The sequence below is a fragment of the Rhinatrema bivittatum genome, chromosome 18 (genome assembly GCF_901001135.1).
Source record: "Rhinatrema bivittatum chromosome 18, aRhiBiv1.1, whole genome shotgun sequence".
NCBI classification, from domain to species: domain Eukaryota; kingdom Metazoa; phylum Chordata; class Amphibia; order Gymnophiona; family Rhinatrematidae; genus Rhinatrema; species Rhinatrema bivittatum.
The window spans coordinates 8396029-8423310 of record NC_042632.1 but is presented as its reverse complement, the minus strand read 5'-3'; the positions used below and the strand labels follow the sequence as shown (position 1 = coordinate 8423310).

Here is a 27282-nt window from a genome sequence, read left to right as displayed (position 1 = left end):
GAAATGCTAAGAAAAATTAGAGAAGCTAACCAAACTGGTAGTGGAGTAATAATGGAAGATTTCAATTATCCACAAAGATAATGGCGATGAGACACATGCTCAAAAATCAGCAGAAGGAGGAGAGCGTGGATCAAACTAAATAGTTCTTACAAAGTTATTGAGAAGAAAATATTAATCTTTATTACTGTATGGATACTCCACAATCTTCAATAAAAATAGTCAGTTTAGAATAGGTTAATGTCCCCTGATAAGGTCACCATGTTTCGCCCCACAGGCTGCATCAGGAGGGACAATAGACCATAGTTTAAAAAGCTAGGTATAAAATGAAGTTGACGCCTACTTCTTTGTGCAGCAAATGTGGAGTAGCGGATGGGGTGTTATACCACCGATTGTATACCTGTTCCAAACTGACAACCTTCTGGGGCTCTGTGTTCCAGATGATCAATAAATGTACAGATGTGCCTATACCTGTTGCCGGGCATATTTTGTTGGCTAGCCTCCATCCGGGAGGCACACCTGGTAGTGGTTCTAAACGGAAGTTTGAGCGTCTTGCTATTATGCTCACATGTCGGACCATACTGGCGGAATGGACTGATCTGGTGGCGATGCTTACTTTAGCAGCCTAGACAAATGGAATGGTATTACTACTACAAATGGAATTTATGGACTTTCTCAGTGGCACGCGGAAACCAGACAAATTGTATTGTGCTTGTTGGCAAGCCTATTATGCGCTACTCCCAAAAGATGTGCAAGCTGGGTTGATTACCACTGGTTATAAACTTACCTGGTCTTAAATGGAGGTTCCTGGAATGGGGGGAAGGTTATGAATGGTGAGTGACTGGGGTATGACTGTGGATGCAATTGTGGGGTGGTATTTTGGCAGGGGGGGACAAGAACATGGAAAACTGGCAAAGGAGTACGCACGCTGAAGGATTTACAGTTGTTTTTTTGTATTGGACCTGTTGGGTATGCTTTGCATGCCAGCTATTGTCTAGGTACTGTGTTCCTGATTTCTGTGTTTGTAAGCTGTGCTCCTTGCAATAATAAAAATTATTTTGAGAAAAAAAAAAAAGCTAGAATGAAAAAATATAACAATAAGTAAGACAGTAAAATAAAGACATACGTTAATAACATGCTCTTTTTCACTATGTGCAGGAGTATGTTCAGACGTAGTTCATTTTAGGCATTTAAGGATGCTATAATTGGCACCAAAAACCATAGCCAATCAGAACTTCCCACAAGAAAAAGTTTTTAGCCATTCATCAGGGAGTATAATGTCACGGCGTGAGTACCCTAACTGTGGGTACAATTTGTAAAAGGTTTTTGCTGTTCCTACCACTAAGAAAACTGCAGGTATCGTCTTAAATAATATCGTCTTAATCCGACCTCAAGGATGACTCCGCGTCTCGGATGTATTGCAGATATGTATTGAAAATTGATTGTTGTGACGACCTGAAAGAGGACTCACTACTCGCGTGGTCAATGTGTTGTGTCGCGCAATTCATGTCGGAATTAAAAAATGTAAATATTATTTTGGAAGGGTTATTTTGTGAACAAAACTACAAGAAAAAGTTTTTAGCCAATCACTGGGAGATGTAACGTCATAGTGTTAGTGCCTTAGCTGTAAAACAATTTAAAAAAATCAAAAGAGGGTCTTTTACTGTTCCGACCACAAAGAAAACTACAGGTATCATCTTAAACAAAAGAACCTTATCTTAATCTGACGTCATAGAGGATTCTGCATATGGAATGTATTACAGACAACTATAAAAAGTGGGTTGTTTTAACGACCTGAAAGAAAACACAGTTAGCATGTTGTCTTGTGTGATCCTTGTATTAATAAAAATGTAAAGATTATTTTAAAAGGTTTGTTTTGAGAACAAATCCTCCCACATGAATATTACACCAAAGAGATAGTGATAAGTTCAAACTTTGAATGTAATGAAGAATTATAAACTGCAAAAACAATTAATGTAAACTATTCAAAAATATACACTCCCTTGATGAATTCAATCGGTCATCAAAATGCATCACAAAAAGTGTACCCATTCTATTTCTGAATCATCCTTGATGAATTCAGTCAGACATAAAATGCATCATAAAAGTACACCCATTCTATTTCTGAATTTAAACCATCAGGAGCTAGTGTGTTGAGGGTAAATATCCATTTTTGTTTCCTGCAAGTCAATATTTTGGAAAAATCCCCTCCACGCGAAGGGATAGGTGTTGCGCGTCCCATCCGCACTAGGCCGCGCCCGGGCCTGCTCACCTTCCTCCTGCGCTGTCGGGCCCCGGGCCATCCTCTCCCGCTGCTGCTGCAAGCGCCTCCCATCCACAGCGCTCCGCGGTGGCGTCTCCCAGGCCCTCTGGCACTGGCCCCGCCCCTAGGCGCGCGCGTGTACCACCTGGCCCTTTAAGGGGCCAAGGGTGGGAACCAGCTCCGCGGCACAGCCCGATGTCACGTAAACCTCTTATAAAAGCGAGGTCCTGTTCCCCAGGATCTTGCCTTGGCAATCAGATTGACACCGTGGTGTTATTTGTTTGCCTACTCCGTGTTCCAGTGTCTCCTTGTTCCAGCTATCCTCGTTCCAGTGTCTTCCTGTTCCTGAGTCTCCGTGTGTTCCTGCGCCCTTCCCAGGTAGTACCCCTTCGGACTGACCTCTGGTACTGACCTCTGCCTATCTGACCATTCTGTCTGCTGCCTGGAACTGACCCTTGCTTGCCTTGACTACGCTCGGACTGACCTTGGTATTGACCCTTGCTTTGGCTGTTTACTTCTGGACTAATACTCTGGCTCTGACCCTTGTGCTTCACTCGGACACTCTCTTCTGACCTACTGTGATTACCAGACCAGCCTGCTGGGAATCCAATCGCGGCTTCCACCTTACTAGACCTGTAGGCGCTGCCTGTCTCGCCTGGAGACCCTTCCTGAACTGTGACCTCTCTGAGGTCTCCAGAGCTTCCAGTTCAGGTCTAGTCCATCATATCTGCGTTAGCCGCGCACCCTTGTTCGTGATGGGCACACCTCTCCGCTACCTCTCCAGGAGACCATCTGAGGCCCACCTAAGTCCAAGCGGTCCGGGTACCCAAGGGCTCAACTTGTTGTTGGTGAAGCTCCAGTTAGCCCTGTGGGAGGTGCCATCTCTTACAGTGACCAAGAGCCCACGCTTCAATGTCCCGGTTGAAAGATGAACTGGTGACTCGTGAGATGCCCGAGACCTTAGCGGAACTTATGCAGTTGGCAGCAAAGATTGATCGCCGAATGCGCAACAAAGTTCAAGAGGTCAAGAGTCCCAGAAGACCACTCCAGGGAGAGATTCATGTCGTCTGTACCCAGGCCTACACTCCCAGGTTCTACTACTGGCAAAGAAAAACCAATGCAATTGGGCCACAGTCATTTGACTTCTAAAGAGAGACGAGTCCGAAAGAGGTTGGGACTATGCATGTATTGTGGACAAGCTGGTCATGCTGTACAAACATGCCCTATATGTCTGGGAAACTGGCAGACCTAAGTCCTATGGGAGGACTCTTCTTAGGTCTAACTGCACCCTCTCCTGAACTCTCTCTTCCAGTATCTTTAATCTGCGGGCCTTTGGAATATCAAACTCTTGCCTTAGTAGACTCTGGACCCAAAAAACAGCAAGGTAGGCGATCCAGTAGAGCCGAAGGGAAACAACAAAAGGGATGCCACAAAGAAGCCTTTTTCAATTCTTTATTGGTGGAGACGTAAAAAACTGCCCGACTCTGGCCAAGTTTCGCCACATAAAGATTTTGAATCGATGAGAGTGGAGATGATCTGTGCTGTAAGCAGCTAAACATATGGCACCGTTGATGAATGGAACCGATAGAATTTTAAGCACAGTTGACGCTAATTGAGCCCCTGAGGTAGCCACTTTATGTGGCGAAACTCGGCTAGAGTCGGGCATTTTTTTACGTCTCCACCAATGAATTGAAAAAGGCTTCTTTGTGGCGGCCCTTTTGTTGTTTCCCTTAGTAGACTCTGGGGCAGGCGGAAATTTAATTTAAAAAAGTCTAGTGGAACATTTGCGGATTCCTACCACTACTATGACGCCTCCATTACTATTGTCCTCTATTCATGGAAAGCCCTTACCGGGTGAAGTAATTCTGCTTACAGAACCAGTGAGCTTGTGTACCGGTGCTCTTCATACAGAGACTATTTCCTTCTTTGTGCTAGAGAAGGCCATGCATCCTTTGGTACTTGGGCTACCGTGGCTACAGAAACACATGCCATAATTCAATTGGACCACTTTGGAACTTTCACGTTGGGGTCCAGACTGTCATGGCAAATGCTTAATGGAAGTCTCTCCAATACCATGCATAAGAACATAAGAAATTGCCATGCTGGGTCAGACCAAGGGTCCATCAAGCCCAGCATCCTAATTCCAACAGAAGCCAAAACCAGGCCACAAGAACCTGGAAATTACCCAAACACTAAGAAGAACCCATGCTACTGATGCAATTAATAGCAGTGGCTATTCCCTTAGTAAAATTGATTAATAGCCATTAATGGACTTCTCCTCCAAGAACTTATCCAAACCTTTTTTGAACCCAGCTACACTAACTGCACTAACCACATCCTCTGGCAAAAAATTCCAGAGCTTTATTGTGCGTTGAGTGAAAAAGAATTTTCTCCGATTAGTCTTAAATGTGCTACTTGCTAACTTCATGGAATGCCCCCTAGTCCTTCTATTATTCGAAAGTGTAAATAACCGAGTCACATCTACTCGTTCAAGACCTCTCATGATCTTAAAGACCTCTATCATATTCCCCCCTCAGCTGTCTCTTCTCCAAGCTGAACAGCCCTAACCTCTTCAGCCTTTCTTCATAGGGGAGCTGTTCCATCCCCTTTATCATTTTGGTTGCCATTTTCTGTACCTTCTCCATCGCAACAATATCTTTTTGAGATGTGGCGACCAGAATTGTACACAGTATTCAAGGTGCGGTCTCACCATGGAGCAATACAGAGGCATTATGACATTTTCCGTTCTATTAACCATTCCCTTCCTAATAATTCCTAACATTCTATTTGCTTTTTTGACTGCTGCAGCACACTGAGCTGATGATTTTAAAGTATTATCCACTATGATGCCTAGATCTTTTTCCTGGGTGGTAGCTCTTAATATGGAACCTAACATCCTGTAACTACAGCAAAGGTTATTTTTCCCTATATGGAACACCTTGCACTTGTCCATATTAAATTTCATCTGCCATTTGGATGCCCAATCTTCCAATCTTGCAAGGTCCTCCTGTAATGTATCACAATCCGCTTGTGATTTAACTACTCTGAATAATTTTGTATCATCCGCAAATTTGATAACCTCACTTGTCGTATTCCTTTCCAGATCATTTATATATATATTGAAAAGCACCGGTCCAAGAGGCACTCCACTGTTTACCCTTTTCCATTGAGAAAATTGACCATTTAATCCTTATTTATTTATTTATTTATGCCACATCTGGAAAGCAATTACAATTTGCACTATCCAAATATGCCCTGATATCATAAGAACATAAGAAATTGCCATGCTGGGTCAGATCAAGGGTCCATCAAGCCCAGCATCCTGTTTCCAACAGAGGTCAACCAGGCCACAAGAACCTGGCAATTACCCAAACACTAAGAAGATCCCATGCTACTGATGCAATTAATAGCAGTGGTTATTCCCTAAGTAAACTTGATTAATAACAATTAATGGACTTCTCCTCCAAGAACTTATCCAAACCTTTCTTGAACCCAGCTACACTATCTGCACTAACCACGTCCTCTGGCAACAAATTCCAGAGCTTTATTGTGCATTGAGTGAAAGAATTTTCTCCGATTAGTCTTAAATGTGCTACTTCCTAACTTCATAGAATGCCCCCTAGTCCTTCTATTATTCGAAAGTGTAAATACCTGATTCATATCTACTCATTCAAGACTTCTCATGATCTTAAAGACCTCTACCATATCTCCCCTCAGCTGTCTCTTCTCCAAGCTGAACAGCCCTAACCTCTTCAGCCTTTCCTCGTAAGGGAGCTGTTCCATCACCTTTATCATTTTGGTTGCCCTTCTCTGTACCTTCTCCATCACAACTATATCTTTTTTTATCCCCTTGTTCAATGTAAACCAGCATGATGTCTCCGAAGAATGCCGGTATAGAAAAGCCTTAAATAAATAAATAAATAAATACAAACATTTTTTGAGATGTGGCGACCAGAATTGAACACAGTATTCAAGGTGCGGTCTCACCATGGAGCAATACAGAGGCATTATGACATTTTCCGTTCTATTACCCATTCCCTTCCTAATAATTCTTAACATTCTATTTGCTTTTTTGACTGCTGCAGCACACTGAGCTGATGATTTTAAAGTATTATCCACTATGATGCCTAGATCTTTTTTCTGGGTGGTAGCTCCTAATATGGAACCTAACATCGTGTAATTACAGCAAGGGTTATTTTTCCCTATATGCAACACCTTGCACTTGTCCACATTAAATTTCATCTGCCATTTGGATGCCCAATCTTCCAGTCTTGCAAGGTCCTCCTGTAATGTATCACAGTCTGCTTGGAATTTAACTACTCTGAATAATTTTGTATCATCCGCAAATTTGATAACCTCACTCATCGTATTTCTTTCCAGATCATTTATATATATATTGAAAAGCACCGGTCCAAGTACAGATCCCTGAGGCACTCCACTGTTTACCCTTTTCCACTGAGAAAATTGACCATTTAATCCTACTCTGTTTCCTGTCTTTTAACCAGTTTGTAATACACGAAAGGACATCACCTCCTTTCCCATGACTTTTTAGTTTTCGAAGAAGCCTCTCATGAGGGACTTTGTCAAATGCCAACTACCCCTTTGTTGCCTGGGTTGTTGCCTCAATATGCATCTTACCAAGATGTATTCTCAAAAGAAGGTGCTGATGTGTTACATCCACACAATTCATACGACTGCACAATTAATTTGAAGCCAAATACAGAACCACCCAAAGGAAGGGTCTACCCCTCTCCGTAGTGGAGAATAAGGCGATGTCGGAGTACATCCAGGAGAATCTCCAGAAAGGCTTCATAAGACCTTCTAAGTCTCCTGCCGGCACATGATTTTTCTTTGTGGGGAAAAAGGATGGAACGTTATGTCCATGCATTGACTACAGAGGTCTGAATGAGATCACCATAAAGGACCGCTACCCTTTACCACTCATCTCGGAGCTATTTGATAGGTTACAGGGAGCCAAGATATTCTCCAAGCTTGACCTCAAAGGAGCATATAATTTATTTCGCATCTGCTCTGGCGATGAATGGAAGACGGCTTTTAATACCCAAGATGGACACTTTGAATACCTGGTGATGGCCTTCGGCTTGTGCAACGCCCCGGCTGTCTTCCAAAATATGATGAACGATATTCTGTGTGATTTACTCTACCAATGTATCGTTGTCTACTTAGACGACATCTTTATATTTTCTCAGGACCTGCAATCCCATCAGGAAGACGTCAAAAGAGTTCTGCATAGACTTTGCGAGAACCGCTTGTACGCCAAATTGTCTAAATGTGAATTTCATAAAGAATCCGTGCCTTTTTTAGGTTACATTGTCTCAAACAATGGTTTCCAAATGACCCTCAGAAGCTTGAGAGTATTCAAAAATGGCCACAACCCATGGGTCTAAAAGCTCTAAGACGATTTTTGGGATTTACCAATTACTACCGGACCTTTATTAAAAATAACTCTTCATTGACTGTTCCATTAACAGCAATGACTAAGAAGGGAGCCAACGCTGCTACTTGGTCTATGGAAGCCGTGACTGCGTTGCAGAAGTTAAAAGACGCCTTTCAAAGCAAGCCATGTCTTCGCCATCCGGACCCTACTCGACCCTTCATTGTGGAAGTCGATGCCTCTGATGTAGGTGTAGGGGCCGTGCTAAGTCAGACCGGTGATTCAAAGATCTTGCACCCCTGTTCATTCTTTTCCTTACGCTTATCACCAGTGGAGAAGAACTACGGTGTTGGGGATAAAGAACTGTTGGCAATAAAAATGGCATTTGAAGAATGGCACCCCTGGCTTGAGGGTACACAACATCAGATTACTGTTTACACTGATCACAAAAATCTGGAGGTCCTCCGTCACGCGAACACCTCAACCATAGACAGGTGAGGTGGTCCCTGTTCTTCAACAGATTTGACTTTTTGCTGAAATATCGCTCTGGAGACAAGAATGTTAGAGCAGACACACTATCTCGCTCTTTCTTCTCAGAGGAAGTACCTGATAAACCCCAGCATATTATTGACTCGAAGAGAGTGGTTCTCACAGCTACACATTCGGTACCCCCGGGCAAGACCATTGTACCCTGCAATATGAGAAAGAAATTGCTAAGATGGGCTCATGATTAGAAACTGGCTGGACACCCTGGTCAACGGCGAACACTGGCCAAGCTACAAAAGTATTACTGGTGGCCCACCATGAAAGAAGACACTCTAGCTTACGTAGCCTCCTGTTCCAATTGTGCCAGACAGATACCTCCGCCCGGATGTTCTTGGGGCCTGCTTCAACTCTTGCCAGCACCAGATGAGCTCTGGACCCATATTGCAACAGATTTTATGGTGGACCTGCCACTTTATGGAGGTAACAATACCATTTGGGTTACAGTGGACCGATTTTCGAAGATGGCTCACTTCGTGGTTCTCCCTGGCTTGCCATCAGCCATGAAACTTGCTAAGTTATTCATCAGTCATATCTTTCGCCTACATGGCATGCCTAAACATATTGTTTCTGACAGAGGAGCGTAATTTACAGCAAAGTTTTAATATTTTTGGATGTATTGTTCATTTGATGTACTTTGCCTGTTTTAATTTTTGAGTATTTTATTATGTATTTATTTTTGTAAACTGCTTAGCCAGACAGATCCTGTTTAATTTGCGGTATATAAATTATTTTAAATAAATAAATAAATAAAATAAAAGTTCTGGAAAGAAATTCAAAATCACACTTGACTTCACCTCTGCGTATCATCCTCAGTTGAATGGCCAAACTGAGAGAATGATAGAACTCTCAAACAGTTCCTCCGTGCCTATGTCGGTTCATGACAGAATGACTGGCTGAACTGTTGCCCTGAATTTGCATCCAGTGTCATCTACTGGATCTGCTCCATTTGAAGTGGTCTACGGACGACAACCTTTACCACCTTTACCACTTCCACTTTCTATGTCGTCCCCGGTAGCTGCCAAAAATATACAGCAGCTCTGGAGAAAGACTAAAGAGATGCTCCAAAAAGCAGGACAAAGAGCAAAGAAAGGCTATGACGCTCACCAAAGCAAGGCTCTTGAATTCCAGCCTGGAGATAAAGTTTGGCTTTCTACCAAACATCTGAGACTTAAGCTTCCTTCTGCTCGATTTGCTTCACGCTTTGTCGGACCCTTTCCTATTTTCTGACGGTTGGGCTCATTCACCTATAGTCTGGGACTCCCTCCAGCTACGGATTCACAATGCATTCCATGTTTCGCTGCTGAAACCGCTTGTTCTTAGCGAGTTTTCCACCAAGACACCTGAACCTACTCTAGTTGATGCAGATGAAGACATTGAATATAAGGTCGATGCCATCCTTGATGTAAGGAAGGAGGCAGAGTTTGGGAATACCTCCTGTCATGGGAGGGATACGGACCAGAAGAAAACTCTTGGGAACCATTGGCTAATATCATGGACAAAGAGATGCTTCGTCAATTTCATCGATCACATCTTCAAAACCCTAGACCAGGTAGGGGGTCTGGAGGGGTCTGTTGCGTCCGTCGGTCTCAGACGGCTTCGACCTCTGTGCCTCACTTTTCTTCCTTCTCTCTCAAGCCTTGGGAAGATGGCTGCTGCTGCGTCTTCATGCCGCTCTCTCCGGTGTCCTCAGATCAGCAACCGCAACAGTGTTCACCATGATTTTCCTGAGGGCCTCCTAGGGTGTGTGCGTGCACGCCACCCACGTCTTTATCTACGTCATGGCGGGAACCTCGGAGGCGTCCCCTCCAAGAGATATCATCACATCCTGGTATTTAGCCTGCCCTTTGTTTGCTAACAAACTGAGTTAGCAAGGATTGGATTGCCTCCGGTCTAAGCTGCTCTGCCACTTCCCAGCTGCCGCAGGAAGCTCTCTCTGCCCTTCGAGGCATTTCTTCACTAATCTGGATACCCGCTCCTCGGGGACCCTTCTGCTGTATTTCTCTTACCTATCTTGGGATACCGGGTACTCGCTCCTCGAGGGCCTGCTCTCCCTAATCTGATGCCTGCCACTGAACAACTTATGCCTGCCAGGACCTTCAACAATACAGCTTTCTGCTTCAGTGAGTACTAACCCCTTCAGTCTGTCTCATCTTCAGCTTCAGCGCTCCGTGTCTATATCCAGGACCTGTCCCTGCTACGCCGCGCTGCCTATCTTACTTGAGTGTGAGATTGGTCTCTGCTGAGGACCCCTGGACTACTTCACTGGATTACCTTCACTGCTGCCCACTCCCCGGGCAGTACCATCGAGCTGTACAATAAATACAACTTCTCTGTGTTTGCGTGTATTGAGTCTAGCCTAGAACTGAGGTTCCTCACAGGGATCCTCCCCGTGGGAGTGGCCATCACCACAGTTCCCAAGAATCCACTCCAATACCTCATAACCATAACAGTCAGCTACTAAAAACAACCATATTATCTTTCAAACATCACAGAAGATCCACAAACAACTAGATTTAAAAAAATATTCATCTCCCACAAACAACCAGAATTACCTTTCCAAATTAACACAGAGGTCCCACAAGCAATTAGATTTAAATACATTCAAAGAAACCCTCTAATATGGACAAAAACTCCCTATGAGGGTCAGCTTGGAGACTAGACGACTGAGGGAGGATATCATACAGGTCCATGAAATCATAAGTAGAATAAAATTAGTAAATGTAAATTGCTTATTTACTCTTTCAAAAACTTCAAAAACTAGGGGACATTATATGAAGTTAATAAGTAGCACATTTAAAACAAATCAGAGACATTTCTTTTTCATTCAATGCACAATTAAGTTGTGGAATTCATTGTTGGAGGATGTGGTAAAGGCCATTAGCATAGCTTAGTTTAATAAAGGTTGGAGAAGTAGCTGAAGAAGTCCATAAACTGTTATTAACTAGATAAACTTTGGGGAAAGTCACTGCTTATCCCTGGGTGTTGGCAGCATGGAATCTGTCTACTCTTTGGGAACCTGCCAGGTCCTTGATACCTGGACTGGCCACTGTTGGACACAGGATACTGACCTTGATGGATCCTTGGTCTGACCCAGTATGGCAATTCTTATGTTCCATGTTCCCAGCACTTCACAGTGTAAGTCCTCACTAGCTCCAGGGCAAGTCTACTTGCCCTGGAGCTACTTGTAAGTACTACCGTACTTGTTAGTGTACTTAACAGCTCAGCTCCCTTTAAAAAAAAGAAAAAAATACTTTTTTTAGTCATTACATTAAAGAAATGCATTTAATAAATGTCAACTCACTGAATTCTAAATGCAAAATGGTGGTCCACTACAGAGGTTGTGACCAGTATGAAGTAACGTGCTCTTGTCTGGTCCAATATGATATTGGATCATTGACAGATTAAATAATTGAAACCAGAGAAATACTATGCCAACTGAAACACTACTGTACACAATATGAATAAAATTTCTATGTAGAGAGCATCACCATGGTTTTCAAAGCTCTTCGAGCTGAGGGTCCAGGTTATCTGGTTAATAAATTACTACAGTATCTTCTCAATCACCCCTTAAGATCTGCAGATAAAGGTCTATTAATGGTCCCCACTATTAAATCTTGTCATTTGTAAACCAGGGCTTTCTGTATTGTGGGACAGTGGGACTCACTCTGTGAAATGCTTTATCCCTTTAGAAATATTGCTAACTACCAAACATTCAGGAAACAGGTGAAAGCCCACTACTTCCAACTATCTTTTGCTTAAATTTTTGCCTAATCGTTGTGCCTAATTTTTCCTGCTGGTTTTGATGTTGTTATTGAACTCTCCTGTTTTTGTTCTTTGAATGCTGCCTGTTGCGAAATGTTACTGCCTTGTCATGCTATGTTAACCTATTGCTGATTTTGTGTACTGCTTATTATCATTACGACACTGTAAACTGCCCAGCACGGAGCTCTGATAAGGGCGTTATATAAGAACCTGCAAATAAATAAATAAATAATCATATATTCCTGTCTGTGATCTCTGTAGGATGCCAGTACACAAGATACCGGAGGAGAAAGGTAAGTAACTGTGCATGATTGTTTGGATAGATACTTGGCTGTTGAACCACAAATTTAAAGTTAATACCCAGAAGTCAGAGGCCATTTGGTTCTGTAGATATTCAATTTTTGACCAATTGACCCTTAAAATGAGAGGAATTATCATTTTGCTAATATGAGTTACTAAAGTACTAGGCATAAACTGGACTGTTTGTTAACTGTCAAATCGAATCTCGAAAGTAAGTATATCCATCTTCCTTGCCCTGTGATTGATTCACAGGTTTAAAACCTTTCCTGGGGAAACAAGAGCTTCTAAGTATTACATATGCTCTGATGCTATCATGTATAGATTATTGAAATTCCCTAGACATGGAAATAACAGAGGTGGCTTTGAGGAGAATTCAGTTATTATAAAACACTGCAGAGTATCTAAATTTGAATACATCACCCCGCTACAAAGAACTTCACTGGCTGCTATCAGGATTGTTTTTAAGTTAGCTTAACACAAAGGGGGCCGACCGTCGGCCCCTATGACATAGTGCGGGCAAAGGTAGCGCTGGCGCCATTTTGAATACTGGCAATACAGCCCGAGTGCAGGAGGTCGCTCCCGGACCCCCGCTGGACTTTTGGCAAGTCTTATGGGGGTCAGGAGGCTCCCCCCAAGCTGGCCAAAAGTCCCTGGGGGTCCAGCGGGGGTCTGGGAGCGATCTCCTGCACTCAGGCCGTATTGCCAATATTCAAAATGGCGCTGGCGCTACCTTTGCCCTGTCACATGGTAAGGGCAAAGGAATGGCGCCGATGGCCTGAGAGCGGGAGATCGCTCCCCGCGCTCCCGCTGGACCACCAGGTAATTTTAAAAGGTTTGGGGGGGGGTCGGGAGGGTGGGGGAGGCTAAGGGGGTCATTTTAAAGGGTCGGGTGGGTTTTTTTTTTATCGGGCCATCGGCGCCATTTATATTAGTGGCAGCCAAAATGGCGCCGATGGCCCGAGAGCGGGAGATCGCGCCGGGACCCCCCCCCCCCCCCCACTGGACCACCAGGTAATTTAAAACATTTTGGGGGGGTTCGGGAGGGTGGGGGATTTTTTTAAAGGGTCGGGGTAGGTTTAGGGGTTGTTTTGGTGTGCCGGTTTTCCCGCCCTCCCCCTCCCCCGATTTCACGATAAATCGGGGGAATTTCTATTGTATCGCGACTCTAACAATTTTTGATGATTTAAAAAATATCTGACGATTTTTTTAAATCGTCAAAAAACGATTCACATCCCTAGAAATCAGCACTACAGGTACCAGAAGAGCAAGTTTGCTTACCATAAACGGTGTTTTCCGTAGATAGCAGATGAATTAGCCATGCTGTCTGGGTACATCCTCTGTGCAACCAGGGGGCGGAGCTCTCTAAGTATGGTTAAGTCTTTCAGCTAGGTATTCCATCTTGTATATCGCTCGCACTGCCTGAGGTAACTCAGTCTGTATCAAAGCAAGTGTTATGCCATGTCAGAACTGTCCGGGGAGGCGGGCAGGTCAGCATGGCTAATTCATCTGCTATCTACGGAAAACACCGTTTACGGTAAGCAAACTTGCTCTTTTCACGTAGATAAGCAGCTGAACTAGCCATGCTGTCTGGGAGTCCCCAGCTGATGTATTGAGCAGTTGATGTTATTGTTCTTTGTTTATTGTGCCCAATACGGGATGTATTGGCGGACAGTTCCTATGAAGGCTGTTTATGTGAGGTACATGTGCTCTTCTGTAGGACAGTCCGTCCCAATAGCGCATTATTCGCAGCTTGCTGATCTAAGCAGTAATGGGATGTGCATCGGTGAAGATGATGACGTTGCCGCCTTACCGATTTATATATGATAGGTGCTTCATGAAAGTGGGCAACTCAAGTCACCACAGCTGTTACTTGATGCGCTGTGGAGTTGCAGATAGCGACTGCGATCGTTTATGGTAACAAATTGTATACTGTTGGATAATGTTCTCTTTGTCACTGGACGTCCTTGGCCGTTAGGAATGAACGAAAGAAACAGGTGCAAAGGACTATTTGGTGAATGGGTGTGCTGTTGACAACAGGGAAGTGCACACTTACTGTCCAATGTAAGTAATGTCTCATTGTCATTTGCATGAGGTTTTGGATGCAAAGTGGGTAAGGTGATAGCCTGGTTGAGATGGAAACTGGACATCAGCTTTAGTAGGAAGTTAGGGTGAGTTTGTAAGGTCACCTTGTGATGATGGAATTGCAGATAAGGAGAGTAGTGAACTAAGGCTTGAAGTTCACTAACTTGTCTGGTGATGTGAAGGCCGTTGTGAAAGTACATACCATGAGAAGTATGAAGGTTACTAGTCTCTAATGGTTCGAAGGGGGAAGTATCTGTTGTTCGAGGATTATGTTAATATGCCACGGTATTGGCGGTTTGTTTGTTGGCGGATGTAGGTGTAATACACATGTCATGAATTTGTAAACAAGCAAATGATATGAAATAGATTCTCCCTTTAGAGGAGTATGGTAAGCTACTATAGCGCTTAACATTCATAGAAACATAGAAATGACGGCAGAAGAAGACCAAGTGGCCTATCCAGTCTGCCCAGCAAGCTTTCACACCTGTTTTCATACTTATCTGTTACTCTTGGCCCTTATAAGTAACTTTTTGGTTCCAATTCCCTTTCACCCCCACCATCAATGCAGACAGCAGTGCTGGAGCTGCATCTAAGTGAAGTATCTAGCTAATTGGTTTGGGGTAGTAACCGCCGAAATGAGCAAGCTACTCCCACACTTGTTTACCCTGCCTGTGCAATTCAGTCCTTGTTGGTTGTCTGACTATAAATCCTCTTTACTTCATTCTCCCCTGCCGTTGAAGCAGTAAGCTGTGCTGGATATGTATTCCAAGTGAAGTATCAGGCTTAATTGATTCGGGGTAGTAACCGCCGTAACAAGCAAGCTACACCCATGCTTATTTGTTTACCCAGACTATGTAATTCATTCCTTGTTGGTTGTTGTCTGAATATAAATCATCTTTTCTTAAGTGCACTCACAGTGAGTATGTGGTGAGAACTTCACTGTAGATGAGATAGAGGTAAGAAAGAAGGTGCTCTGGTGGACAAGGTAGAGGTCCATTTCCATTGTGGAGCATCGGGAAGTGTAGCATGATCACTTTCTCCGGTAGATGAGTCTGGTCGAAGGCTTCCTTGAAGACAGTAATATGCCTTGGAGGGAAGGATGAAAGTTTAAGTTTCGGTAGATGCTGTAGGGATCTGGTGTCCTGGGTCAGAAGATGAAGATTGTTGCTCAGGGGAATCGGATCTTTCATGGACGGTAGATAATGGTATTATGGTTGTCACGGCTATGCAGGCACAAAAAGAATTAGTCGACTGCTCTTTGATGCGTCTCTGGATTGTACGAGAGATGAAAGGTATCGGTGGAAACGCATAGAGTAGGTCGTGAGACCAGTTTATGAGGAAAGTGTCTGGAGGTAGTCTGAGCGGGCTCAGATATACTAAGCAGAAGTTCTCCCACTTCCTGTTGTTGTTGGTTGCGAAGAGGTCGATGGAAGGAAGGCCCATATAGAGAATATATATGTTGCGCAACCTTCTGATCTAGTTCCCATTCGTGGGGATGAGAAATTCTGCTCAGTTTGTCTGTCCTGGAATTACGATCCCGGGAAGATAAGTTCCTTTAAAAAAATTGATCTGTGATGAGATCATTCTAGTTTCTGAACTGCTTCTCTGCAGAGGTTCCAAGAACCTGAGCTCCTTTGTTTATGTAGAGCATTGCAACTTGATTGTTGTGTAAATCATAACTACCTTGTGGGAAGGTGTTTTCGAAGGGTGGAAGGTGTTGCTGTCTACCTTGAATTCCAGGAGGGATTTTTTTTTTTTAATTTGCTGTGCGCTTGCGTATGTGGACCTTAGACCCTGAGTCTGTAAGTGGTCTAGGTGAGTCCTCATACTTTGGGGGATGCGTATGTAGTGAGTACTACATAATGTGAAGGGTTGTAGAGGTGAACCCGTTGGTAGTGGTGATGGGAGAAACCACCACTGTAGGTCTTTTTGTAGGTTGTTGTTATGGTTATAGGGTTGGACCATGGATAGAAGAGCTGATCCCATTGGCTCTGTAGATCTTATTGGAGACTATGTATATATAGGCATGTATGAGGAGCCACGGAAATGGTTAGGACTTAACGCCCAGAACTGTTACACTGTGAAGTAGAAGTCACGTCAGCGTGGAGAGAGCCAATGCTCTCGGCTGCAGCAGGAAAGCGTCCTGAAATGTCGATATTTGCTCCTATGAATTTTACAGTTTGCGTTGGTCTCAGATTTCGTAATTGACTGGGAGGCCCAGACTTTCTAGGCAGGGAACTGTGCTCAGTAGACTGTCCCGTCGGAGAATCTGATTTGGTGCTATTAAAAGCCTATTGTTCAGATAGGGACAAATTTTCACCCCGTGCCAACGCCTATGGAAGTGCTACTGCCAGACACCCTGTGAAGACCCTGGGGGCAGATGAAAGGCCAAAAGGAAGGACCCTGCACTGGTAGTGCCCGGCTGTCCGTCTGGAAAAATAGGCAGTACCAGGAATCTGGATGCATTGGAATGTGCATCTTTCAATTCAGGGAACACATCGAATCCTTGGGCCGTAGAAATGGAAGAATGGGCTTGCAGGAATTCCCTGAACTTCTCTTTGAAGAGAAGTCCGTTGAGTGAATAGAGGTCTAGGAGAGGACGCAGATGTCCCTGATGAATCTGTTGGTAAGGTACTCTCTGAATGCAGTGATTCTGGAGTAGAGCACTGATTTCCTTCCAGATGGAATTTGGTGGGAGACATATTGTTTCTGTAGAACTACCCATGATAAGATGGAAGGGTTGAGAGATGAAGATAGTAATGGTGTTCTATAATGGAGAGAACCGAACGATCCAAAGTGATGAGCTTCTAGGTTGGAAGGAGGATGGGCCTCCCCTGCGTTACCCATCGGAAGTATGTGCAAGGGTGGCAGTCTGACTCTTAAAACCCGCAGGATTTGCGTTTGAGAGTCAGTGTGTCAAGTGGCTGATGAGGGCTCCAGCATGCCTATGTCATGTCTGCTGCTGAGAAAGTTAGTGCATCGATTGTTGACATGGTAGGGGCTTATTATAATTATTTATTTATTTATTTTTATTTGGTTTTTTTTTTTTTTGGGTTCTTCTATGTGGAGTAGAAGGATTGACGACAGGATGTGGATGGCTGATGAAGAGAAACAAGCGAAGGGGCTGCTGTCTGCTGCTGTCCAAGCACCATCACTGCAACAGTGAAGTCATCTGCTCGTCATGGCTGGTTTACTAATCCATGCTGAACATCGTGTTTTGTTGCAGTAGAATAGAGTCGTGTAGATATCTGGTTGCCATAGCAGCAGCAGATGTTCTGGAAGGGACATCAATCCCTCCTAGCGAGAACGCAGGAGATCTGGAGAGTCCTCTTCTAGGCCATGGCACCTAGGGTCCACTTGGGGACTTGGGAGCCGTGCTGGGCTCTGGTTGGTCGCGCACTAGAATGAAGCCTCGATGAACGAGCCCTTTGCAACACCAACTGTACTCCCATGATTTGGTGTGGGAGCTGTACTTCAGAGTGGAAGGAAGAATCTTCTATTTGGTAGGCAGCCTGTGCAATGTTGGAGGAATGGATAGTGGGCTATTCCATGCCCTGTCATGAACGCACTCTCAATGAAGTGTTGAGGTAGCTCCTACGCTCAGTAGGAGTCTCCAGAATGTCGAAAGTGCCAAAAATCTCTTGTCTAGAATCAGGTTAGCAAGATGGCTCTCCATCCCAGTTGCCACCTGAGGTGGGGCCATGAGGGCACATATGTCCCCAGAAATGGCTTCCAGGAGATTTTTTTTTTTTTTAAAGTCTGGTGCCTTGTTGTGCATGTAGGGGAGGCATTTCCCTACTGGTGAGCGCCGGACTCATGCACTGGATCAGGTGTCTGTGCATCGAGGTGCTCCTGTAAATGCAAAGGTCGGATGTCCAATGGGCATGCGCCGGTGAGGATGGCCATGAATTGGTGACCTAACAGATGCGCCTGGTGGTTTAGTGCCCCAGCGGGATCCGTGGCATGTCAGCCGTCTTTCGAGCGCATGTATGACAGGGTGGGTGCCCAGTGTGGGCTGCTTCCCGATCAACTCCATGAGCGTGTGGCCCCATAGACTGGTGGACGTGCTGGTAGCCACGCTCGCCGGCAGTGACACCGACTCATCTCGTGCGCTGGTGTCACACTGCTGCACCGGCAGACACATTGTCATGTTGTTGTGCGTCACTGGGGTGTTTCCAAGCCAGCAGACGCCTCAACATCCTCTGTGTGTTGGCGTCAGCGGCGTATAGATGCACTGGTGGACGCCTTGACGCATACTGTGCGTCGGCGGCACATGGATGTGCCGGCAGATGCCTTGATGCAATTCGTGCTTCGACGGCGCATGGATGTGCCAGCAGGTGCCTAGACGCATTCCGTGCATCAGCGGCACGTTGATGCGCCGGCCTGCGCCTAGACGCATTCCGTGCATCGGCGGTGCGTCAATGCGCCGGTGGGCGCCTAGAAGCATTCCCTGCTTTGGTGGAGCATCGGTGCGCCAGCGGACCCTTCGCCATACTTCAGGCATCGCTTTGATGCGCCGGAGGATGCAGTGAGTGTTTTCATGCGTCGGCGGCGTTTGAATGCACCGGCAGACAGATTGACGCCTTCCAGGCATCGGCGGTGCTTCAGCAATTGTGCCGTGAATCGGCTGCCTGTGGAAGCTCACTTCAGCACTGAGCCAGATGAGATTGGGGGCTACTGAGGGCTACAATATAAGGGCTATCAGATATTCGAGGGCCTGGAGTAGACATAAAAGTCTTTTTAAGGGCAGTCCATCTCACGGTCGCAGTGGTTCCATTTCGCTATTCATGGATTCAGCAGGAAAGAAAAAAACCTTGAGTATTTATTTATTTTATTTTACTGTTGTACTTTTTCCTTTCCATATTTCTATTTTTATATATATATATATATATATATATATATATATATATATATATATTTAGGAGAAAGGAGAGAGAGAAAGAGTTCCGCGGGCCATTAGTCGCGCGGAAAAAAACTGACTGAGTTACCTCAGGCAGAGCGAGCAATATACTAGATGGGATACCTAGCTGAAAAACTTAACCATACTTAGAGAGCTCTGCCTAGTGGCACAGAGGACGTACCCAGACAGTATGGCTAATTCAGCTGCTTATCTACATGAAAATGTATTTTACAGCAAGGAAGGTGAGTTACTACAAGCTTCTAATCTTTTCTTCAGGGCTACACTCCATAGGTCAGCTCCAGTGTCTAGTCTCCAACTGTCACAAAAGCTTGTCCAGGAAAGCAGAATGACAATGGGAGGCTTGACCCAGTTTAATACTGCAACATGCAGGAATTTGGGCTGCAGCTTATTGAGTCTACATTTCTCTCAGGAAACTTCAGAAGGGGATCAGAGTCATTTATTTATTATTTTTATTTATTGGCATTTGATATTCTGCTTTTTACCATGAATGTCCTCAAAACAGATTACAATAAACTTTAATTTAATGTAGGTTACAATAGTGTTAGATCAACAAACAATATTGGTTGAGTATCTATATATATTTAAAGACAGATTCATAGTTAGGTTCTTTTGTTTTTGCTGCAGAACTAGGAATACCTCTATGGTAACTAGGATGATGGACAGGAGGTCTCTGTTGGGAATGCCTGGCTGGAAAGCTTTCTTCCTGAAGGTGAGGTAGCTGGGCTCCAAGTGTTGCACGTCTCGGCTGCTTTGGCACCACAGCCGGGCCTACTCACCTCGCGCTTCCTTCGACCAGCTCCGGGCACCCCTCCCTTGCGGCCGCAGCCAGTTCACGGCATCCTCATCCTCACCATTCTCCTCGCAGGCCTCACAACAGAGCTCCCGTCGGGGCTCTGCGATCTCGGCCATGCCCCTAGGCACGCGCGCAGCCGACATGCAGCCCTTTAATGGGTCCAAGGTGGGAAAACCCGCGGGGGCGCCTCCCGATGACATCACATAGACTCACTAGTTAAGGCGAAGCCCTGTCCCCAGGAACTCGCCTTGGCAATCGGGTCGACACCGTTGGTGTACTAGTGTGCCTTCGTGTTCCAGTGTCTCCTTTTCCAGTGTCTCCGTCTTCCTGTATCCTTCTCAGGTAGTACCTCTCCGGACTGACCTTTGGTACTGACCTCTGCCTGCCTGACCATTCTCTTGCCTGCCACCTGGAACTGACCACTGCCTGCCTGACCATTTTCTTGTCTGCCACCTTGAACTGACCACTGCCTGCCTGACCATTCTCTTGTCTGCCGCCTGGAACCGACCCTTGCTTGACTACGCCTGGACTGATTCTGGTATTGACCCCTGCTTTGGCTGACCTCTCCTGGACTGATACTCTGTCTCTGACCCTTGCTCCCTGAGGTCTCTGGAGCTTCTGGTTCAGGTCTAGCTCATCCACTCTGCATCAGCCATGTACCCTTGCTCGTGGTGGGCACACCTCTCCGCTACCTCTCCGGGAGACCACCAGAGGCCCACCTAAGTCCAGGCGGTCCAGGCGGAAACCACGAACTGTTATTGGTGAAGCTCCAGCTAGCCTCTGTCTCCTTGTGTGCTCCGCCTCCTGGTGGCAGGTGCTCTCGGTCTGAAAAGAGGGCTGTACCAATCCTGCACCAGGCCAAGGATCCATCTCCAGCGCAACAGGTTGCCAAGGCCATGGACTCGGCAGAGTCCCCTGCCTTGCAGGCCATTCCTGGTCTGGCTTATCGTGTCCGAGAACAACAACAGGTCCTGGAAACATTGGTCTCCTCCGTGGAAAGGCAATGCTCTCAATTGGAGGAGTCTGTCATGGTCAACTCAGGGGGCCTTGCCCAAAGCTTACCCTCACAGCCACTGCTGGCTCTCTCAGCTCCACCCTGTTTTAATGGGGATCCGCGCCTTTGTCGAAGCTTCATAAACCAATGTTGTATGCATTTTTCGCTGCAACCCTCGCTGTTTCCTGATGAAGCAAATAAGATCACATTTATCCTTTCGTGCCTTGAGGAGAAGGCCCTGTCATGGGCTTCCCCACTTTGGGAGCGTTCTGATGCCATCCTCCGCCAGCTCCCTTAGTTCATCTCCATCTTCTAACGTACTTTCAAGGACCCAGGCCGACAAGCAGTCGCTGGCCACCATCTAGTCCACCTCTGTCAAGGCTCGCACCTGCTCGCTGAATATACAGTAGAGTTCAGAACACTAGCTACTGAGCTAGGTTGGCAAGAAGACTGCTTAAGGGCACTCTGCCTCGAGGGACTGTCTCTGGCTTTTAAGGACGAACTGGCCACCTGCGAGATCCCCGTATCTCTGGAAAATCTGATCTCCCTGGTCAGCAGAATTGACTACCGTCTCCGACAATTTCATCAGGAGGTGAGGGTCCTCCAAGCTCCTGCCCCACGACCATCATGTGCAGCAAGTCCTCCATTGAATGCCTTACTGGTTCCTCAGCCACCAAAGGAGCCCATGCAAATCAATTGCAGTTGCTTGACCCCAGAGGAACGTCTCTGATGCAGAAAAGCAGGCCCCTGCTTATATTACGGTGGTTCTGGACACCTTCTTCAAACTTGCCCTGTGCGTCTGGGAAACTCCAAAGCCTGAGCCTGGCGGGGGTCCCGAGCTTGGGCGCTACTGTTTCTGGCCCTCAACTATTGCTTCCTATCTCCCTCCTAGGGGAGACACGTTCTTTTGCTACCACCGCCCTCGTGGACACTGGGGCGAGTGGAAATTTTATAATGGAAGATATCATCAAACTTCTTCAGATACAGACCCAACCACTAGAAGTACCACTCCGTATCGCCTCGATTCAGGGGGAGCATCTTCCCGGTCGTATCACTCACCATACCATGATCATTCGCCTTACCGTTGGAACCCTCCATGACGAGGAAATCTCTCTCCTTTTTCTGAAACTGGAGGGGAAATGTAACTGAAGGAAATCTCCAGTTACATGCACCCGACTTCGACTGGCAATCCCTGCAACTAACACAGTGGGGTCCTCAATGTCAAAACCGATGTTAACGGCAAGTGTCTCCATCCGTGACTGTTCTCAAGTCTACAACCCTTCCTGGATTATCTACCCCATACTCAGACTTCAAAGATGTGTTCTCCAAAATAAACGCTGATATCCTGCCTCCACTTCGAGAATTTAACTGCCCCATAGAATTATTACCCGGAACCATGCCTCCCAAGGGTGGAGACAGATGAAGAAATGGCAGAAATATTAAACGAATACTTCAGTTCGATGTTCTCTAAAGAAGACCCTGGAGAAGGACCGACACTAGTTAAGAAGAAACTGAAGAGGAGTGGAATGGATGAAACTCCATTTGTGGAAGAGAATGTATGGGAAGAACTAGGAAAACTGAAAGTGGACAAAGCCATGGGGCCTGATGAGGTTCATCCCAGGATACTGAAAGAGCTCAGAGATGTGCTGGCGGCTCCGCTGAGTGACCTGTTCAATAGATCCCTGGAAATGGGAGTGGCGCCGAGTGATTGGAGAAGAGCAGCAGTGATCCCTCTTCACAAGAGTGGGAGCAGAGAGAAGGCTGGAAACTACAGGCCGGTTAGCCTCACCTCAGTGGTGGGAAAAGTATTGGAGTCACTGCTGAAGGAAAGAATAGTGAACTATATACAAGCAGCAGAATTACTGGACCAGAGGCAGCATGGTTTCACCAAGCGAAAGTCCTGTCAGATGAATCAGACTTTTTTGATTGTGTGACTAAGGAATTGGATCGAGGAAGAGCGCTCGATGTCATCTACTTGGATTTTAGCAAAGCTTTTGATATGGTCCCGCACAGGAGGCTAGTGAATAAAACAAGAAGCTTGGGAGTGAGTGCCAAGGAGGAGGCCTGGATAGCAAACTGGTTGAAGGACAGAAGACAATTTGTGACGGTAAATGGAACCTACTCAGAAGAGAGAGCGGTGATGAGCAGAGTGCCACAAGGGTCGGTGTTGGGACCGGTCCTGTTCAATATCTTCGTGAGCAACATCGCGGATGGGAAAGAAGGCAAGTTTTGTCTATTTGCGGATGATACTAAGATCTGCAACAGAGTGAACACGCTGGAAGGAGTGGAGAGAATGAATGGGATTTAAGGAAGCTGGAAGACTGGTCGAAGATATGGCAGCTGAGATTCAATGCCAAGAAGTGCCGAGTCATGCATATGGGGTGTGGGAATCCAAAAGAAATGTATTCTATGGGGGGTAAAGGGCTGATGTGCATGGAGCAGGAGAGAGACCTTGGGGTGAAAGTGACTAACGATCTGAAGTCGGCGAAACAATGTGACGAGGCGATAGCTAAAGCCAGAAGAATGCTGGGCTGCATAGAGAGAGAGGAATATCGAGTAAGAAAAGGGAAGTGATTATCCCCTTGTACAGGTCCTTGGTGAGGCTTCACCTGGAGTACTATGCTCAGTTCTGGAGACCGTATCTCCGAAGGGACAGAGACAGGATGGAGGTGGTCCAGAGAAGGGTGACCAAAAAGGTGTATGGTCTTCATCGAATGCCTTATGAGGAGAGATTAAAAAAATCGAAATATGTATACCCTGGAGGAAAGGAGGAGCAGGGGTGATATGATACAGACCTTCAGATACTTGAAAGCTTTTAATGATCCAAAGTCAACGACAAACCTTTTCCATTACAAAAAAATCAGCGGAACCAGAGATCATGATTTAAAACTCCAGGGAGGAAGACTCAGAACCAATGTCAGGAAGTATTTCTTCATGGAGAGGGTGGTGGATGCCTGGAATGCCTTTCCGGAGGAACTGGTGAAGACTAAAACTGTGAAGGATTTCAAAGGGGCATGGGATAAACACCGTGGATCCATAAAGGCTAGAAGATAGGAATGAAGAGAAGAGCCATGGGGGTGGCTTGCGGGAATGACGGCTACTTCCTGGTGATTAATACCCTTATTCAATAAACATATACATGGTTAATGCGACTCCAACATTGCTCTATGCTTCAACGGCAAGAGGAAATGTGGGACAAAGGATTTGCATTCACAAATAAGTGTGGGAATAGCTTGCTTGTTACGGCGGTTACTACCACTAACCAATTAAACCTGATACTTCACTTTGAATACATATACAGTGCAGCTCACTGCTTCAACGGCAGGGGGAATGAAGATAAGAGGATTTACAGTCAGATAACTACCAACTAGGATTGAATTGCTTAGTCTGGGTAAACAAATAAGCATGGGTGTAGCTTGCTTGTTGCAGCGATTACTACCCCGAATCTATACTTCACTTTGAATACATATACAGCAAAGCTCACTGCTTCAATGGCAGGGGGAATGAAGAAAAGAGGATTTATATTAAGACAACCAACAAGGACTAAATTGCACAGGCCGGGTAAACAAATAAACGTGGGAGTAGCTTGCTTATTGCGGCGGTCACTACCCCTAACCAATTAAGCTTGATACTTCACTTTTATGCAGCTCCAGCACTGCTCTCTACATCAATGGCAGGGGTGGAAGGAAAATTAGAACCAAAAAGTTATCAATAAGGGCCCCTGACCTCAGCAGTCAGAGTAACAGATAAGTATGAGAAATATAACTGTGAAAGCTTGATGGGCAGACTGGATGGGCCGTATGGTCTTCTTCCGCCTATGTTTCTATCCCCATTCCCTTCCTGAAACACAAGCCATGTCTGCGTACATCAAGGAGAATTTAGATAAAGGGTTCATCAGACCCTTTAATTCCCCGGCAGGAGCCGGGTTCTTCTTCGTAAAGAAGAAGGATGGCAGCTTGAGACCCTGCATAGACTACAGAGGGTTGAACACAGTAATTCATAAGGACCGTTATCCACTGCCACTTATTAGTGAACTATTTGATCATCTGCAGGGCACACAAATCTTTACGAAATTGGATCTCCGAGGGGCATACAACCTTGTACGAATCCAACCAGAAGATATATGGAAGTCCGCCTTCAACACAAGAGATGGCCACTACGAGTATGTACTAATGCTCTTCGAGCTTTGCAATGCCCCTGCAGTATTTCAGCGCTTAATGAACAAGATATTTTGGGTCCTTTTATACTCATTGGGGCGGATTTTCAGAGCCCTGCTCGCCGGTGCGCCTATGTTCAATAGGCCTACCGGCGTGCGCAGACCCGGGACTCGCGTAAGTCCCGGGGTTTTCCGAGGGGGGCGTGTCGGGGGCGTGTCGGGGGCGGGCCCGAACCGCGCTGCGTTTTTGGGGCGGGGCGTAGCGTTTCGGGGGCGGGCCCGGGGGCGTGGTTATGGCCTGGGGCGGTCCGGGGGCGTGGCCGCGCCCTCCGGACCCGCCCCCAGGTCGCGTCCCGGCGCACTAGCGGCCCGCTGGCACGCGGGGATTTACGTCTCCCTCCGGGAGGCGTAAATCCCCCAACAAAGGTAAGGGGGGGGTTTAGACAGGGCCGGGTGGGTGGGTTAGGTAGGGGAAGGGAGGGCAAAAGAAAGTTCCCTCCGAGGCCGCTCCGATTTCGGAGCGGCCTCGGAGGGAACGGAGGTAGGCTGCGCGGCTCGGCGCGCGCCGGCTATACGGAATCGATAGCCTTGCACGCGCCGATCCCGGATTTTAGCGGATGCGCGCGGCTACGCGCGTATCTACTAAAATCCAGCGTACTTTTGTTGGCACCTGATGCGCCAACAAAAGTACGCCAAATCGCGCTATTTGAAAATCTACCCCATTTGTCGTGATATATCTGGACGACATACTAATATTCTCCAAAGACCTAAAGTCCCATTGTTCCCATGTCCAAACAGTCCTCCAGCGTCTCAGAGACCATCATCTCTATGTGAAATTAGAGAAGTGTATTTTTGAACAACCCAGTCTTCCATTTTTAGGCTACATCATTTCCAACCGTGGCTTCACCATGGACCCTGATAAACTCCAGGATATTCGAGATTGGCCGCAACCAGTGGGCCTCCGTGCCCTACAAAGATTCCTTGGGTTTACAAACTACTATCAAAACTTTATCGCTAATTACTCCTCTCTATGACTAGCAAGGGATGTGACCTCCGAGTATGGAGTCCCAAGACCCAGTCAGCATTCCACACCGTGAAGGAAGTCTTCTATACCAGTCCATGTCTATGTCATCCGGATCCTAACTATCCCTTCATCAGCAAAGGCGATGCATCCGCCATCGGAGCAGGATCGGTCCTGAGTCAATACTCCACTAAAGGAACTTTGGTACCATGCTCCTTCTACTCACACAAATTCTCCTCCACTGAACAAAATTATAGGGGACCCTGAACACCTAGCTGTGAAGCTAGCCCTCCAGGAATGGCGACCCTGGCTGGAAGGGGCACAACACTAATTCACAATATTTACTGACCACAAGAATCTAGAACATCTAAAGGAGGCCCAATTACTTAATCCCAGACAAGCCTGCTGGGCCCTGTTCTTTGAACGCTTCAACTTCAAGCTCCACTATCGCTCGGCAGCTAAGAACCTCTGGGCAGATGCGCTCTCTCACTCCGTCGAGCCAGAAGATACACCCGAGACTCCTAGGCACATCATCGATCCAGCTTGCATATCTATTGCAGTCACCACCACGGTACCAGCTAGGAAGACGGTGGTCCCTCGCCATCTCCGTAAGCGTGTATGATTAAGAACTCCCATGAGTACTTGGACTCCTGTCCAGTTTGCGCACAGCAAAAAACCCTGACTGGCCGCCCATGGGGCCTCCTCCAACCTCTTCCTGTGCCCACCGAACCCTGGTCGTCTCTCCACTGATTTTAGCGTGGACCTGCCTCCTTCAAAAGGAAATACTGTAATCTGGGTCATTATTGACCGCTTCTCAAAAATGGCCCACTTTGTCCCATTACCTGGTCTCCCTTCAACTCCAGAACTAGCTAAACTCTTCTTAACCAACGTATTTCATCTGCATGGACTACCTCAAGAAATCATCTCCGACCGGGGCCCTCAATTTGCTGCTAAATATTGTAGATCCCTTTGTAAAAAGTTAAATATTACATTAAACTTAACCTCAGGCTACCATCCGTAAGCAAATGGCCAAGCCGAAAGGACAAACCGTT

The 27282-nt window shown here is 46.1% G+C and overlaps 1 protein-coding gene across 2 annotated transcripts in view; it reads left to right on the top strand.

The window, feature by feature from the left end:
- The window catches only part of LCP2 (lymphocyte cytosolic protein 2), a 326171-nt gene that overhangs the window by 94951 nt on the left and 203938 nt on the right, over positions 1-27282 (top strand). For both annotated transcript variants that reach the window (XM_029583581.1, XM_029583580.1), the window contains exon 5: positions 12225-12256. In XM_029583581.1, coding sequence (XP_029439441.1) covers positions 12225-12256 — 32 coding nt within the window. The remainder of the gene's footprint in view (positions 1-12224; positions 12257-27282) is intronic.